The 17,556-nt window shown below is 38.5% G+C and overlaps 2 protein-coding genes across 2 annotated transcripts; one reads left to right on the forward strand and one right to left on the reverse strand.

Annotated features, from left to right (window-relative positions):
• The first annotated feature begins 2 nt into the window (after positions 1–2).
• Positions 3–674, forward strand: FAHD1 (fumarylacetoacetate hydrolase domain containing 1). Its single transcript, XM_010285191.1, has one exon. It carries the CDS (start codon positions 3–5, stop codon positions 672–674), a length of 672 nt encoding a protein of 223 aa, XP_010283493.1.
• A 2,747-nt stretch (positions 675–3,421) lies between these two features.
• MEIOB (meiosis specific with OB domains) lies at positions 3,422–17,317 on the reverse strand. The gene is made up of 13 exons (XM_010285192.1): positions 17,249–17,317; positions 13,150–13,207; positions 11,700–11,831; positions 10,879–10,951; positions 9,267–9,462; positions 8,686–8,786; positions 6,946–6,998; positions 6,761–6,856; positions 6,274–6,375; positions 5,614–5,767; positions 5,058–5,241; positions 4,470–4,556; positions 3,422–3,556 (listed from the first exon to the last, which is right to left on the reverse strand). The coding sequence occupies exons 1-13, from the start codon at positions 17,315–17,317 to the stop codon at positions 3,422–3,424; spliced, it is 1,440 nt and encodes a 479-aa protein (XP_010283494.1).
• Between the last annotated feature and the right edge of the window lie 239 nt (positions 17,318–17,556).

A 17,556-nucleotide genomic window follows, 5' to 3' on the forward strand; every position in this document is an offset into this window, starting at 1 on the left:
CCATGGCCTCCTCCAAGCCGATGGCCCGCTTCTGGGAGTGGGGCAGGAACATCGTCTGCGTGGGGCGCAACTACGCCGAGCACGCCAAGGAGATGGGGAGCGTGCCGCCCAGGGAGCCCCTCTTCTTCCTCAAGCCTTCCTCGGCCTACGTGCGCGAAGGCTCGCCCATTCTCCGGCCCTACTACTGCAACAACCTGCACCACGAAGTGGAGCTGGGGGTGGTGATCGGGAAGAGAGCCCAGGCCGTGTCCCAGGCGGCCGCCATGGACCATGTGGCAGGCCATGCTCTCTGCTTAGACATGACGGCCAGGGACACTCAGGAGGAGTGCAAAAAGAAGGGTCTGCCCTGGACTTTGGCCAAGGGCTTCGGTTCCTCGTGCCCCGTCAGTGACTTCGTGCCCAAGGAGAGGATCCCAGACCCTCACAAGCTAAAGATCTGGCTCAAGGTGAACGGAAAGCTGAGGCAGGAAGGGGAGACATCTTCAATGATCTTCTCCATCCCTTTCCTGATCAGCTACATCAGCGAAATATTCACCCTGGAAGAAGGGGACTTGATTCTGACGGGGTCTCCCAAAGGAGTTGGGTCTGTGCAGGCAAACGATGAGATAGAGGCTGGGATAAGCGATGTCCTCTCCATGCGGTTTAAGGTGGCACAGCAAATGCGTGGATCCTGACCAGGAGCTGGGCTGCGACCTTGTCTGCATAGGAAAGGCTCTTTTAGGAACATCTGGTGAACAGAGAGACACACAAGCTGTCCTGTATGTTAAACGCTTACGTGGCCCAAGCATCTAATGGACTGTCACGCATCAAAGACACCTAAGCCATGAGCTGGGAAGACAGTTGACTAAAACAGCCCCGTTTCCACAGAGGCTTCAGCCTCCCCTGTGGCTGTGAACCTGGAGTCCAACCCAGCTTGGGGCAGATGGTTAATACCTAAACCATACCTTGGAGCTGTCAATGGAGACAGTGTGCTGGACAGGCGGGGAGGGGAGCTGGGCTGGCTGTCACCGTGTGCGCTCTTCTGTTCTACTGATGCTTTGAGCTTTGCCAATGTATTGCCTTAAAATAAAAACTAAAAAAATTAAACCGTTGAAATGGGGATGTAGGAGCTAAAGCTCACCCGTGCTATATAAAATCAAAGATGTATGTGTAACAGTAACTCAAGAACTACAGCTTCAGAAAGAATTTCTCTCCTGGGGTATTCTACAACAAAAAGATGTTTGCTTTTTCGATGAGTTTCACGATTCCTCTGTGCATTTTTCAAATGTACAAATTAAATGAGGATTGCTTTCCCTCCCACTCCAAGGGGTGTAATGCAGCAGGAAGCGTGCCAGATGCTTGGCAGATTTTTTTTTCTCCTAAGCTGAGCTTTAAATATGCTTCTAAAAGTAAAATAATACAAAAGATTAAGAAAAAAGAAGCTCATTGGTAAAGATCACCAGTAAACTTGTCTTTACTTTTACTGATTTAAATATATTTTTAATAAAAATCTAACTGCAGCAATGGCCATTACTTATACAATGCAGTGCAGCAGTTGAAGTTTTTAACTATTGCCAGCTGTTAAAAAGCCATGGTGTGTGACTCTTCCCATTTCCAAACTCCAGCTGATCTAACGCTCTCTACTAGTTTGCATGACAGCGAGTTCTCTCAATTCAAAGGAGTGACAGAGTAAGCTGTAAAATATAATTTAAAAACCCTCCCCCCGCAAACATCAAAATTTACCATTTTCAAAGGTTGCACAGAACGGACTAATTTCTAACAAAAACAGATGGATTCTTTTTTTACATATGTGCAAGCACCAAAGTTAAATGCTTCCATTTATTGGAACCAGATCTTAATAACCACTAGGAAAAGTTTTGTTTTAAAAAGTACATTTGGGGAGTCTTAGAGAGAAAATTACTGTAGCCCAAAGGCAAGCACCTCTGTGAAAGAGCAGCATGGTCCAGGATACTGCAAATCGCACGGTGTAAAGAAAGCAGAACATGTTGCAGAAGAAAAATAAGACACTTTTCTATCAACTTCTCCAGCTGCAGGCATCTGTAGCACACCATGGCGTACCCATACACCACCTGCACTGGGGACTGATCCTGCAAACACGCAGATGTTTCAGTTTACTCTGACATCAGCCAATGGCTTAAAGCGCATGGAAAAGTTCTTTGTATAATGAGGCCTAAATGCTGTGGACATCATTCAGATTTTATCTAAAGGCAGCCTAAGGAACCGAGGGCAACTGAAACAAGCAGTCAGCCATTACACCTGAACAGAACCAGCCCCTGGCTCACAGAAGTCAGAACGCTCCTTGACTTAAGGCTGGTCTTAAGCACTGTGTATTGATTGCTGGGCTGTGATTAAAATTAATGGAAACATTCACTTCAACATTTTCCAGCCATAACAGCTAATACTCTGAAGTTGTTTATTGCTGCAACAGGAGAGATGCAGCGACCCAACACCGGCAACACTTCTTGTGTGCATTTAGTCCCTTGTTCCCACTCAAATGAGTAGGGGGATGCCATCTTAGTGTATTGCTGATTTTTTTTCTCTCTGCCACATTGCTTTAATGGACAGGTAGTGTACCAGGGGCAATCTGAGTTCCCTGAGGTGTTCTAGCCTAATAAATACTTCACAAGAGAAAAGCAGCAGTATCTTCCCACCATTTGAAATAGGCCAAATCCTGATATGCTCAGGTGTGGACTGGTGGATGTCACAAATACACCAGCTGCAAGGGAAGCTAAGGACAGAACTAGATTAAAAACTAGGGGGGGAAAAAAAAACATGAAGAAGGGCAAAATATACATACCTGGGTTCTTTATGTCCAGCTAACAACAACTATCCTGGTGAAGAACAGCCCTTTCTGCTGTTGCCTATAGTCTTAGCTTGATTGATTGTCAGAGGTCCCTGGTACTTGATTACTCTGTTCTAATAAGACTTAGTCTGCCCTAAAGAAAAGCAGCCTTACAAATATCATGGCTGTTTCCAAGCCTATGCAGTTGCCAGAAATTCCGTGTTTGGAGTTACCAATGTACACCACAAAACCAGACAGTATTTCGAAGTGGGTCTTTATTTTTTGAACTAACACAAAAGTAGCATGAAAATAGCAAGGTGGTCAAAAACAGAGGAGCTCAACAGGTCTGTCTTGTACTATTTCTTATTTCTGATTTTTTAAAATGTATTCTAAACTGAGTGAAGAAAGCTGCCATCCCCCTTGTAAGGGGTGTAGAACTAACTTTTCTTAAGCTGAGGCCCTGGTACACTTTTTAAAGTACACTTTTTCACCTGTAAAAGATCAATGCAGAAGCCCACTTACAGGGATCAGTAATGCATATTCCTTCTTTACCATCAGAACATACTTAGCAAAATATGACACCAACAGCATTCTACCTCTAACAGTACAGTGAAGAAACAGTCCTCTTCCGAGCTGTTATCAAGCCATGTAGTGTAATCTCTTATTTCCAATCTCTTTTCCCAACAAGCTCTGACTGGCCTCTACAGGGTCCGCCAGTTTGCACGACAGAACGTTCACTTTCAGTCCGGTTCTCCAACTGGGTGACAAAGTAACCTGGAAAAATAATTAAGGGTCTTTGTTTTTACTGCTATATAGCACTTCTAAATATATTCTTTTCAGATATCACACAGCATGTTTAATTGACAGATTTGGTTATACGTATTTTACATTATTTTATACATGAGTACACATATTTTATGCTACGTACCTGTAACTACTGAAGTAAAACACTTTCATTTTTTCCTGAAAATAGAGCCAAAGGGTGGGGGAGATGGGAGAGCAGGAACAATTTTGCTAAGAAGGGCAAGTTTAAAAAAAGGGAGTCAGTTTACAGTTGTCCTAGAACAGACAGTTCTATGAAACTAAATGTTTCATAGTATATATTCTATCCAGTATACAGCATGCAATTAAAAAAGTAAAGAATATTGCAAGTAATAGCAGATCTTTTAACGATTACCCCAGGTAGGTGAATCTAATATTGTTGTTGCATTAAGGAGGATTGCAGGTTTTAGCCATACCTAATCACATTATTTCCAACAATATAGGAAGTCACTGAGAAATATACTCTGGTAACCTCATATACCATACAATCTATATCATATATTGACTGGGCCTTACTCTTGCAAACTGATAGTGTTAACTTTATTTGTTATAAACCTACAGCCGTAGAAGTCAGTGACTAAATCGTGTATACATGCTTTTGAAATAGCCACTCCTTAACCAGTATTGGCTGAGTGGTTTGTGTCTTTCAAACTTTGCCTGAAGGAGGCCTGTCTATCTGATCCTGCAGGTACATGGCCTAATGTTGAAATTATGACAAAGACTATTTACTTGGAATATTCAGAATATGTACAAAAACTAATCCTTATTTTAAAAAGTTCAGCAGAACTGACACAATTTTTCAGTACTAAATATATACTACCAAATGGGAAACAGCCATTGTTTTAAATTAACATTAAATACTAACTTTAAAATAAATCTTGCTTCGTTCCAAAAGAAGTTGCCATTTCAATGCAGTCTTCTTGTCTTCTGTTAGAGTGAGGAACTCATGGACCTGTTAATAACAAGACATCACAGAACACTTCTTTAGCATAAAGTTATAACAACATTTCCACAACAAAATGATGATGAAAAGAGCATCTTATGCAATGTTTATACATTTCTAAGCTGCATTTTCCCTCTTTTAACATAGTGTTTGGTGTAATATATGTACCAAGACAGTCAGATTAATCAGAATAAATTGCAGGGTGTTGAGAATCAAAATTAGGGAACTCCAACCATGTTCTCAGAAAAGTGTAAATTAATTAAGATAAAGTGGTATTCTGAACAGGGTATTCACGCTTACATTTAACATGTTTCTTCTTATTAGCAGCTACCGACTTCTAACTTTTGACTTGTTAAAAAGCAAAGTGTGTGTGTATCCATATCCATATGCAATTTTTTTAACTGGTGTGTACACACACACATATATGAAGAACCTTTACATATATTTGTAATTTTCATCAGGCTTCACAGCTCAGATCAGATAGGAACAACCTAATTCACTTCTACTTACTGTGCAACCTAATGTTTCCTCAGCTACACAGTCAGACAGGTAACAAGAATAAAGAGTGCCTGTGTGATCTGTCAGATCAACGAGTATGTCAAAGCTTGCAAAAGTTGACTTCGAATCTGAAGAGATGTCACTGCAGAAAGTGCATGTGTTTGACATTTCATTCACTACAAAGCGGCATATTGAACTGAAACATAAGAAGATAATTAATGCATATATGCAATTCCTCCTTGTTTGAAACTGTTTTCTAGACTGAGATTTCACAAGAGACTTTTCCTCTTTAAAAACATTCTTTGTCTTCTACATTGTTAAGTCTGTCTGAGACAAATGGCCTCTTTCTTCTTCTCTCCTCTAAAACCAGAAAGAGCAAGTCCTTCATAAAGCCAATTCCTCTTCCTTCCTACTTCTGAAAGTCTACACAACAACAATTCACATGATGTCCTCCAGAGGAGTTTTATTTCTTGTCCAGAACTGGATGATAATATTCTATATCTCATTTGGGTCAGGGGAAGAAGGATAAGTGGGTTTTAACACAAATTTAAAACAGGCAGTTGCTTACCATCTGTTTCGAATAACTTTAGATGCATTATCATCAATGTCCAGTGTAGAAATGTAGCCATAAATAATGCCATAGACTGGTTCAAGTTTCCCAACACTCTGTAAAGCTTTTTCTTTCAGCTGTTCCACAGTATAAACATCAACTATAGTCTCCACTAGAAGTTTAAAAGACATGTTAAGTGTGTCTAAGAAAGAAACAATACAAAAGAGCAATAACAAAAAGGGATCTTAAGGTAATAAAAAGGAGAAGATTTGATCTAAAGCATCAGAAAAGCCCCACACACCTTCCTTTTGAAGCAGGCTTATCATTTGGGGACAAAAAAAGGGGATTCGAACAGGAAAATAATTAATATTTCATCTTTGTATCCCTCAAAATGAGTTTTCTACAAAAAACTTTCTCTCTCCATTTTTCGTATTTCCTCAAGACAGAAAGAACATGCCAGACAGGCTGCACGTGGGCATAGTCGCCAACCCTGAAGACACATAACTGGTATTATAAGGGATAACCCCAGTAACAACACTCCAAACTTTAAGTATTCAGCCAGGCTATACCTTAGTTTTGTTTCTATGAACACACAGAGCAAGAACTTGATATTTCAACTGCACTATGAAACTACACTGTATAGTTAAATAAAATCAAAGTGTTTGGATCCATGCTTACAGTTAATGGATACTTTTGACTGCTCCTCCATTTTATCATGCAAAGCTCTTGATTGTGCACTCTCTTTTATGAAGCTGAAGAGAACATTTGCTTCTGCTGTTTCTTGAAAATGTATTTTTTAAAGTCATTAATATATGTAACACATAAAAATAACAGCATAATTACATTTTACAACTTTTTATTCTGTTCTATTCTGTGGTAGCACCAACATGTTGTCTCTGGTATTAGCTAAGAGATGCTTTTCTCTTTTTCACTTTAACTGCTAGTCCTACGTGGAATGTATGAAGGCTGCTTAGGTAAAATTAAAAAAAAAAAAGAAAAAAGAGAGAGAGAAAAGGGTAGAAGCATTGGTCACTACAAAACAGACAAGAATCAAGGAGCTTTCTGAGGCAAGCAGGGAAAAGAAATCAGACCTCCAATAGATCCAGTCATGCATTCTAGTCGATAATGATTACTAATACCAAAACAATACTTCAACAGCTCTTACCTGGATTAGTTGTAATGATGGTTTTTGATATCACAGTTGCAGTCATACAGTTCCTAAATTTGTCAAAATTTATTCTCACATCTGATGCAAATATTACTGTGCACAAAAAAAACCCAACCCTGTTACTGTAGAATAAGCATCACTTTAAGAACTACAGTAAAACCATAAAAAACAGACTATTATACCTGTTTCTCGTGGGATCCAACTCTGCGCAAGCTGGATAGATTCATTATCCCAACTAAATTAAAAAAGTTAATGTGTCAAAACATTTTTGAAACAGCACTCAAACTGTTCAGTACTAAACTACTAAATAATATAGTTATAATTAAATTGGTCAAAAAGGGGACACTACTCCTTAGTTACACGCACGTGCAAATGAAGAGCCATGTGTATCCGCAGTGGGATGCTTTATGGTCTAATACAGTCCCTATTTTATCCAGGATAAAATAAAGGGATATGAGATTGTTCAGAATGATTAAATGCAGAATATACCTGGAAAAATACTGTGTGTATTTCAGAGCTTTGGCAAAAGTAATTTCTATCTACAGCAAATTGCAGTTAAAATAACTGCTTCTCAGCTGAGCCTTTTCTGTGGGAACAAGTTGATTGCTCACATCACTAGGCCAGATGTTCAGCCGGCTTTCCAACACTGGAATCCTGTAACTGTAGATGATGAGACTATAGAGTGAGGTCAGGGGTATCCCTCAAAAATGATACGTTGATGGCTAGGTTCCCTTGATAAAATCTCATTCTTTTCCTCCTGAGTTTGGATGGCAAGAATACTGCCAAAGCACAGTTTTGTTCTGGTGTTTTTTTTTCTTAATCCTTGGAAAAATATTTAAGATATTTACTTTTCACCTAGCATTGCTCAACCACCTCCTCACTGATCGCCTCTGAAACATCTTCACTACAGTGCTGTTGCTCAAGGATTTCCTCAATTTTTGCCTCTGCCTACGCCTCCATGAAAGCACAAAAGGCACAGTGTAAGGTCACCACAGTAACACGACGTGGTCTCTGCTTCAGAGGACTCCTGAAGTATACAGTTCTGTATCGCTATGTACCAGCACTGAAACAAGACTATTGGAGGTCCTGCTGCAAATTAACATTGGTGGCAGCTCAAGGGCTAGAAAACTTCTCACCATGGATGCTTATTAGTGTTTGTGTGTATACACTAGCTGTGTTAAACATTACACTGAATGGTAATACAGTTTCTGACTCAGAGTGCAATGCTATCTTGCTACTTCTATCTAGGGAACAAAGGTCATTTCAACCAATGGACAGTGAACCCAGTGCAAACGAATACCCACATACCCTTGCATGTAGATAAGCCACGAGTTTATTGAACAAACTATGAGGCAAAATGAAAAGGTCCTGTGTAAACAAATCACTGTTGATATGTACAAGTGGTATGGATGTAGTCATGTCTGTAAACGGGATACAGTTTGAAAATATGGCCAAAGTAGTATCAAAATGTTTCAGTGCTATTTTAAAGATTTAAAAAAATATTTCAACTTATGTCCATTCCACTCCTTAATTCTGCTTGGCTTTAAAAATGAAGCATGATCCTCTTTTTCCCCCCTTGTTTGTGGAAGAAATGTACTGCCTTTGCAGCTGTTTTTAAATGCCATTTCCTGAATTAGTTCAAATTTCCACATTAAAACATGTAACTACTTGGAACTAAGCTTCATTTTGCCATTCATGAGCTAGCAGTCTATCAGCAAGTCATAAAAGTAGACAATATGTACAAGGTCACTCTATCAAATCTCTCTGTTAAGCCTCTGTTCAGTGTACATTGCTGCTTCATCACAGTTGCCACCCAAATAACAATACATTTAAATTAAAAGTGTTATAACAGTATTATAGTTAATTTCTTTACCTACTCTTGCATTAATTGGTGTATTCTAGTGAATTAAAAAACATTTTACCATACTATTGGAAAAGACATCTCTGTTTCATCATACAGCTTTACTTCACACCTCTGACCTTTTCTTTTGTCTGAAGTCATAAAATACTTTGGCTCCCCAACCTTTAAGAAGAAAAAGAAGCAGTCACTGTTATAAGTGTTTAGGAGAATAAAAGTGATAGTCTAGAAAACATAAGAGCTAAAGGGGGAACACCCTCACCCCGCAGACCACTGAAAAAAACCCATGTACACCACTAAAGGTTTAACAACAGTAATCTTACGTCAAGATAAAGGGACATATTTTATATTACAAAAATCTGCAGTTTACAATTTTCAAGTTATCTACTGCTTGCTCATGCATGATTTCAAAACAACAACTGATGTAGGACCTTTCCATTCCCTTAATGTCCCCCCCTCACGCTGTTGATAAAAATCTCATCAAGTAGCTTGGATGGTTATTGTAACGAAGCTGAAGTGACTGCCACCCTAAACAAACAAAACCAATGATTCCTGTCCACTACAAGTCCCAAAATCTATACTCACACTTAAGGCAATTAAGTTACCCATGGCACAGAAAAACTCTGTTGTGGTTCCTTAACTTACTGACATTACAGCTGCAAGCACATTAAGGATTCTTCCATCGAGGCTTTGTCCATTTGCAATGATATCACCCAGTGAATAATAGTCCTGAGGGTCCTTGACAGGCAGATGCAACAGAGGAAGTAGTTTGGTATCCATTTCATAGCATGATGATGTTTTGACCACAGAATGATTTTCACTGAGCAATAATTTGTAGCAACTAGATTGTAGGCACAAAACAAATCACATCAATCAGCATTTCACTCACCAATATATTAATTATTGATAGTGTAAAATGTTAATTTTATTCACATGAGAAAATAACTGCTGATTCATTCCTTTATTGTTTTCCATAAAGATATGGAAAAGTTGGAATTAATTTGTTCCAAAATTATTTTTTAAAGTGATATACTCTTCTCTTATGGAGGACTTATTATTATATACTTCATACTTATTTCTAATTGAAAAGCCAGCATGAATTGCTGGCAATGGACAACACATATTTGTAAGTGTTATCAATCACTAAAAAAAAAATACATTCTGAAATGTCTGTAATCCAGGCAATTGAGAGATTCTGGCATCATGACACAATAAGACACTACTATAGTCAGACTGGATTTGGTAAGGTGCTTTCAAAAGTAATAGCCCATTGACATCAGTAATATTTATAACACACTGTTAGCTAGCAGAAATAAGCATTTGTGAAATATATTTATGCAGCATATATTGATGAAATCTATAGATTTAGAGAGGAGATCTTTCCCTCTGAAGTTTCTACCTGACATTTGTTCTTTTACTTCTTTCTGCTTAGCCAGAAAGTAGGCATAACTCCTACGGCTATACATTTGCTGCGAAGCTTAGAGATGATCAGTAAGCAAGAACATAAAACTTCTAACTTGCCAATTTAATGTGCATAGATGCAATATTCTTATGACTACCATATGATTAAAAATATGAGAAAATGACCAACCAGGAAAGAAACTCTAATTAAAAAACAGCTGTATTAGTCTAACATCTACACCTTAGATATCTAAGATAAGGTAAAACATATCTAAATTACAACTTCTACTGTTAGTTAGGTTCATACACTGGTTCAAATTGTTCAGATTTTAGAGAATACACTGAAAGACAACATATATACGTTGCATGATACAAAAGGAATGGCAATGCCTTATCAAATAGGTAACAAATAGCATCACAGTGTATTAAAATACCTTCTAGATAAACATGCCATGTGAATGGATTTTGATAAGGGTATACTGTCTATAAAACAGTTATGCCTGATAAAACACTTTGGCAAAATCAAATCAATTTTAAATAATTTTAGTAGACTTTACTCAAGGAATTAAATTTACTCTGTTTAGTTACAAATTTTAAATTTAAATTTTTAATTTAAATTTTTAAAGTACATATTACTTTATGACAAAACTCCAAAGATGACATACTGAGAAATATATTCTCTTTTCAGGTTATTTGACCATACATGGTTGAACACAGGGAGGAAGGTACAGATACATAAGACGACTAACCCCAAATACTTCTACTGATTGCATGCTGCTGCAATTGGTTGGCAACTAAAGCAAGTATTAACTGTGATCTTTCTGGAAAGAACTACCAGTCTATGCATTAAGTTTACCTAGGAGTTACAGGGTTGAATTTTTCTTCCCTTTCTGCTTCCTTTGACTGAACTAAAGGATTTTCAATTGTAACTAAAATAAAACATTGATAAGTAATGTTAGAAAACTGAATACAGACACAAATAAAGAGAAGTGGCTTTTTAAAATGGTTGCTTTCAAGGTTGATGGGGAAAGGAAAAGATACGTGTGGTAACTACTGCTAAATTTTTTCATACTGAAAACTGTATCTGTCCAGACAGCTCACATTATAGCCAAAGTCCCACAGGAGTCCTCAAGACATTTAATGGCAACAAAATGACACCGAGTTCTTACATGTATACTCTTTGTAGTCACAAGTTTTACCCAAACGCTCTGATCTAGCAACTACGGGCAGCGAAGTCTATTAACTTAACAAGATAAAAGCATAGCCTGTAAATAAATACAAGACTTTTGTTGTGGTTTCATGAAAAATCATAGCGATATCTGTAACTAAATGAAGACAAAGAAAAACACCAAACTACTTTACAGAGTTTATTTTTTGTAATTTATAAGAACTGAATAAGAATTTAGATCAGTTAACTATAGGTAAGTTCTGGGTGGCAGCATTCAGTGGATTTGTATCTAGTCTTTTTGTTGACATATTTACTGGCTTTGAATTTAAATCCTTGCAATCTTATTCCTTTCCTCTTTATACTTAACATAACCAAACAATTTGTTTCCAATTAGACTGTTTTCCGAGTCCTCAGAGAAAAATATAGCAAAACCACAAACACGTAACACTGATTTACTGAAAAAAACCCACATTCAAACAGAAACATGTTAAGAATAAACTCCAACTTACCACAGTCACCAACTCTAAAGCTTTCTGAAAGTGATCTAATATACTCTTCTCTGCCCCAAGAATTTACATTTATAAAATAAGTTGGTGAATCACGAATAGTAAAACTGAAGGTGTATCTTTCGGACCCAATGTCTGCAAAAATCAACAGTACTATTACAATTCATTAGCACAGCTTGATTTCAATCTAGAATATATGTATAAACACTATTATTTCGAGGCTTTCCTAGATTTTGTCGTGAATTTACTGCCCGCAATCTGGCGAGTACCACTAGAGGTCAGCAGGCTGTTCAGTAAACATCGGTGTTCGTGAACGGGGGTGGCTACAGCTCATGCCGGAGTTGTACCTGTGCCATCCCACCCGCCTATATATACCACTTAACTTCAGGCAGCACAATATAAATTTACAGATCTAATGCAAGAGAAATAAGAGAACCACACGATGCTACGTTCAAGGCATGGACAAACACATAACAGGGCTATCGCATGAAGCAACGCTATGAAGGCACCCAAATTTTGTAGTAGGTAGGCTGCCTGTAGATGGCTGTGCCCACGTACGAGACCACCATGATGACACACAAGGCTGCAGATCACAGGCAGTGTCACTGTCCAGATAGTACCAAGGGGTTTAACTGAATAAAACAAAGTGTTTCCAGCTCTATGGAAAGTTCATGGTCAAGAGGGTATCAGTCTCAGAAACACTGCGCTCCCTTTCCTCTTTCAGCTAATTAACAAAGCTTTCCATGGATCATACAGTGTTACGCAATATTTTGTTTTTAAATTATCAATGATCACTGTACAGTGATCCTCCTATAGTAAGCATAATCTGACTGTAGTTCCACGAAGGCATAAATATGAACACCACATTTTCAGACTATATAGAATTTTTGTGGTGACAATGATGACTTCCTTCTAAAAATTCACCACTAGAGCAGCTCAGCATGATGACATGCCAACAGAGGAGCTGAGCACTTCACACAGAGCTGGACTGGCTCTCTCAATTTCCAACTAATGCTGTATTAACAACGTATTATTCCCATTTTTGCTTTAGGAGTGTATGATAAGATGAAGCTGGTGCTACGCAGACCAGAAATTATTTATTTAATTACCCAAGACATCTCCTTAACATTTCTGTTTTAAGAGAGAATGAATATGAATGGACCAGATCAATTCCCGCAGTATTTATATAACAGTGGGTTCATCTAGGTACCATCTTCAGACATTGAAACACTTCCATGATGGAGTTTTTCCAAACAAATTCCAATTGATAAGGTTTAGCCAAACTAATGCTGCCTTTTCATCTTGGTTGTCAAACGCACACAAATTTTTTTTTGTGCATTTTTAGACTTTTACACTAAGAAATCTGTTTATCATTTAAATATTTACTTTGGTCATATATGCCAAATTATACCGTATAAGAAAATGAAGTAAAAATAGTTAAAAGGGACTGTACTTTTTCTGTCTGGAAAGCCTCTGACATCTGTTTTCCCAATAACCACACCGATTACATTCTAAAAAGTAAAGAGATTATAGAATACAAGTATTAAACACAGATGTATATGATGAATTAGATTTCATGGACTTGTACTCTACTGATGATAATAAACATATTTCTGACTGGTAATCATTTTAATCTACTTATTCCACAGTGCCATATGAACTAAGGTCTGAAATATAAACATACAATTTTACTTTAAGAAAAAGAGTGACTAATAAAAATATTAAAAGAAATGTATCTGGTTTTGTTTGTAAAGACAATGGGAGGACAAAAGTTCACCCAAAACATTTGCAATTTTGGCTGTTCTACAGCAATCTCTCCTCAGGTAGGCAGCAATATTGTTGTTTCACACTCTCTGCACAGGTCTCAGATCTCCTTAAATGCACCGTGAAAAGTCTGGACAGGATTTATTTTATGGTTAAGTGTCCAAGGTTTCCCCTGCTGTCAGCACCAAGATACACACGTGTACATCCACAGGGAGGGCCATTTATCCTGTCCTCATCTAAGCAACATAAATTTCTATAGGTGCCTCTTTCTTGCTGTCTGTCAACCAACCAACTACAAAGGGAGCTTAGGCAGTGAATTTTTTTGATGATTCAAAACAAAATTAATCTTATTCTGCTTTGCTAAACCTTTATTTATTATGCAAAAGCACCCCAGTCTCAACCATCAAACAAAACTACTAGGAGCAAACACACAGAGGAAGATCTATAAAATACAGATATTAATATATAGCTGTGTGGTGTTCTCTGTTTGTCTTTTTTTAAAAGAACGGTCCTCCTCAGTGTGAGAGAAGAGTACTGCAGTGCTGGCTTGGGAATTTAAGAGGTAAGCAATGAAAGATGGTATGGTAACAAGGACTGTAAGGAGAGGCTGACGTTGCAATACTGCAAGGGTTCTTCAAAACATGGTGTATCAATTCCACTCCACATGTGCAGGCACTTGCGGCACTGCTTGGCTTTCTGGTTCGAGCAGGGGAACCGTGGCAGTCAGCTAGCAAGGGGCAGTGTAACAATTTAATAATCCACACAGCCTGAATTTTGCACCTATTCACAAAGCAACACAACCTGACTGACTTCACTGTAACAACAGTGACATGTGTGCAAAAATTCGATCTCATGTTCCCAGTTTACTTTGAATCACTAGATGGAGCAAGGTAACTGTCTTATCTTACAGTGATGGAAATGAACTCATTAAGAGGATGTGTGTCTAAAACAGTGTAACATCCTAGTTCTTCCAGTCTTTCTAATGGAATATTTTCTATCTGTCCACAACATGTACTAGTTTAGATTAGGATTTTATTTTTTCTATTTTTGGCTTTGTTTCTTAACAAGCCAAACATTTCAATTAAATCAGAGTTCAACATACCCTGAATCTCACCACCAGTCAGAAGAACTGACATTTAGGGAGACTCTTCACATGAATTAAGCTGATGTAAATCTGCAGTTTCCCAAAAGAGACCTCCCCTGTCCCTGCAGCGAATATATTCACCTCTCTCCTATTAGCACTAAGACTACACAGCAAGCTGGCAGAAGGAAGTGATCTAGCTGGAAACTATTTGTTTTTTGGTGGAGGGAGAAAGAGAGTAGAAAAAAACTTCCATTTCCTTGATCAGTTTATTGTGCAACTACACAAGCACTGGTTTCACCAACAGAGGAGGAGCAGAACATGCCTGCAATGAGGAATCGGGCCATACTGCCTTTTCTGGTAGAGCATTTTTTAAGGCTGCTCAACCAAATCATGAGACTACACAGCATTAGTACATTGTGAGTTTTTTAGACTTTGATCTATTTCACTTTCAAAAAATAAACTGCAAAATAAAAAAAAAATGACATTTTGATACTTTGAATGATGTGTGCTCACCTGTTTTAACATCCTAAATACATACTGATCATTCTATGATGAGATACTAGTGAATTACTTTTTTATAAAAATACTTTCTTTACTATATGTTGCTAATGGCAATACTCAAGATCAGTTTTATTTCTAAAATAAAAGCTTTTAACTGAGAAGCGGATCATTCTATTTGACAGTAACTGCAAATGAAATATTAAATTAGCTTTGGTGGAGACCAGAAGTTTATAAAAAGTTGGAAAGAATACACAATACCTCTGTGAGGGCATTTAAAACTCCTTCTCTGAGTTCATCCCCTTTCTGTGATTTCTCTTTCTCTTTTGTTTAAAATAAATGAGAAAAAAGGGCTAACTTCACAGAATCACAGAATCATTAAGGTTGGAAAAGAGCTTTAAGATCATCAACTCCAACCATCAGCCCAACACTATCACGCCCACTAAACCATATCCTGAAGTGCAACGTCCACACGTTTTTTTAACATCTCCAGTGATGGTGACTCCACCACTGCCCTGGGCAGCCTGTTCCAATGTCTGACCACTCTTTCAGTAAAGAAATTTTTCCTAATACACAATCTAAACCTCCCCTGGTGCAACTTGAAGCCATTTCCTCTCCTTCTATCGCTGGTTACTTGGGAGAAGAGACCAACACCCACCTCACCACAACCCCCTTTCAGGTAGTTGTAGAGAGCGGTAAGGTCTCCCCTCAGCCTCCACTTCTCCAGACTAAACCATCCCAGCTCCCTCAGCCGCTCCTCATCAGACTTGTTCTCCAGACTCCTCACCGGCTCCGTTGCCCTTCTCTGGACACACTCCAGCACCTCAACGTCCTTCTTGGAGTGAGGGGCCCAACACTGAACACAGGATTCGAGGTGCGGCCTCACCAGTGCCCAGTACAGGGGCACGATCCCTGCCCTGCTCCTGCTGGCCACACTAGTGCTGATACAGGCCAGGACGCTGTTGGCCTTCCTGGCCACCTGGGCACACTGCCGGCTCATGTTCAGCCGGCTGCCAACCAGCACCCCCAGGTCCTTTTCCGCCGGGCTGCTCTCCAGCCAATCCTCCCCAAGCTTGTAGCACTGCATGGGGTTGTTGTGACCCAAGTGCAGGACCCGGCGCTTGGCCTTGTTAAACCTCCCATGGGGCATACAGTTCTGTAGACTTTAAGCTGTACAGGGAGGTAGTGTTTTAGCACCACTCCACAGCTTGCAGTGCATCCATATGGAAATGCTGCCTCTCCATTTTTTGTTCTCCAGGCCCCAACTCCCAGCAGCACCCAACACTCAGAAGACATGTTATCACTGGTGGGCTACACAAGGGTGGAAAACACTGCTACAGAGGCTAACGTAGACTTCTGCCTCCTATATTAAATCATCTTGGTGAGCAAAGAATGAAAAAATGCACTCCCCAAACTTCCTACTTTGTATTCAACCATCTAAAACCCAAAAGAGAAAAATACTGAGTTTTACAGCACAGTCCCCTGTTCAGCTCTTACTCCAGTGATGATAGTCCTCACTCGTATCAGGACAGCAACAACAAAATCATACTCAAACATCTGTATGAATCTGCCAACTGCAAAGCTTTGCTGCTTGTTAAGTTTACTTTTTGGTTCATCCTACTCTCCTGTAAAACTTCTTCGCTCGTTACAAATTGACAACCGCAAAACCTGCTTTTTTGTTCTAAAGAACAGAAACGATCCTATATGACATGTAATTGTGAGATTTTTATCCTGTTAAAAGACCATACCGTTCAACAAGAGTTTTGCTTGAATAATTCAGGACTCTGTTATTTAGCTCAGAGGGATTGAGTGCAAAGTAAAGACTGCAGGATTGGGCCTTATATAGCTTGTAGTGAAAGACTATTGTAGGCTACAGATGTATTGTGACTACATAATGCTGACTCTGTACATGTCTTTACTAATTCAGCATCCATTTAAAACATTACAAAGAAGCCTCTGATACCTTCAGACATTGAATTGTCAAATCAGTATCTGTAGTTGTGGTATCCACATACTATGGACAACAGCAGCATCAATTTTCATTTTGCTGGTTTATACACAAAGAAGGTAAGGTACTTTATATCTGACAATTATACTAATGCTATTAGTATCTAAATACATGTCAATTACATAATTTTGCAGTAATATAATACAGTCATATACCATTTCATTTTGAGAACAAAAGTACTACGTCAATGAGACTTACAGGACGAGCAAGATTTGGATGCAGATCTGAAAGTGCAACAAAGTCCCGTGTTGAACTAGAATAAGCCATTCTTTATCTGTAACTTGAGAAAGCTAATTTAGATTTTTTAAAAAAATCTAAACAAATCACTTAAAACTATTCATAGCGAGAATAGCAAGTTATTTTTTAACACAAATGTTTTGACCTAAACAGCATCTGTTTTCAATAAAAAGTATTTCAAGCCATCTGAAGCAGACAATTCTGTATTGTTTGTATTTGGCGATGTAAGTTATGAATTTTACTATAACTACCTATGCTTCTCAAATAAA

The sequence above is a fragment of the Phaethon lepturus genome, unplaced genomic scaffold (assembly GCF_000687285.1).
Source record: "Phaethon lepturus isolate BGI_N335 unplaced genomic scaffold, ASM68728v1 scaffold50084, whole genome shotgun sequence".
Classification (NCBI taxonomy): domain Eukaryota; kingdom Metazoa; phylum Chordata; class Aves; order Phaethontiformes; family Phaethontidae; genus Phaethon; species Phaethon lepturus.

Excerpts from the sequence above, each read along its gene's own strand:
- MEIOB (XM_010285192.1), bottom strand. The coding sequence starts at position 17,317 with ATGGCTTATTCTAGTTCAACACGGGACTTTGTTGCACTTTCAGATCTG. Across the intron at positions 13,208-17,248 it reads ATCCAAATCTTGCTCGTCCT|AATGTAATCGGTGTGGTTAT; the intron begins GTAAGTCTCATT and ends TTTACTTTTTAG. Across the intron at positions 11,832-13,149 it reads AGGCTTTCCAGACAGAAAAA|ACATTGGGTCCGAAAGATAC; the intron begins GTACAGTCCCTT and ends TGATTTTTGCAG.
- FAHD1 (XM_010285191.1), top strand. The coding sequence starts at position 3 with ATGGCCTCCTCCAAGCCGATGGCCCGCTTCTGGGAGTGGGGCAGGAAC.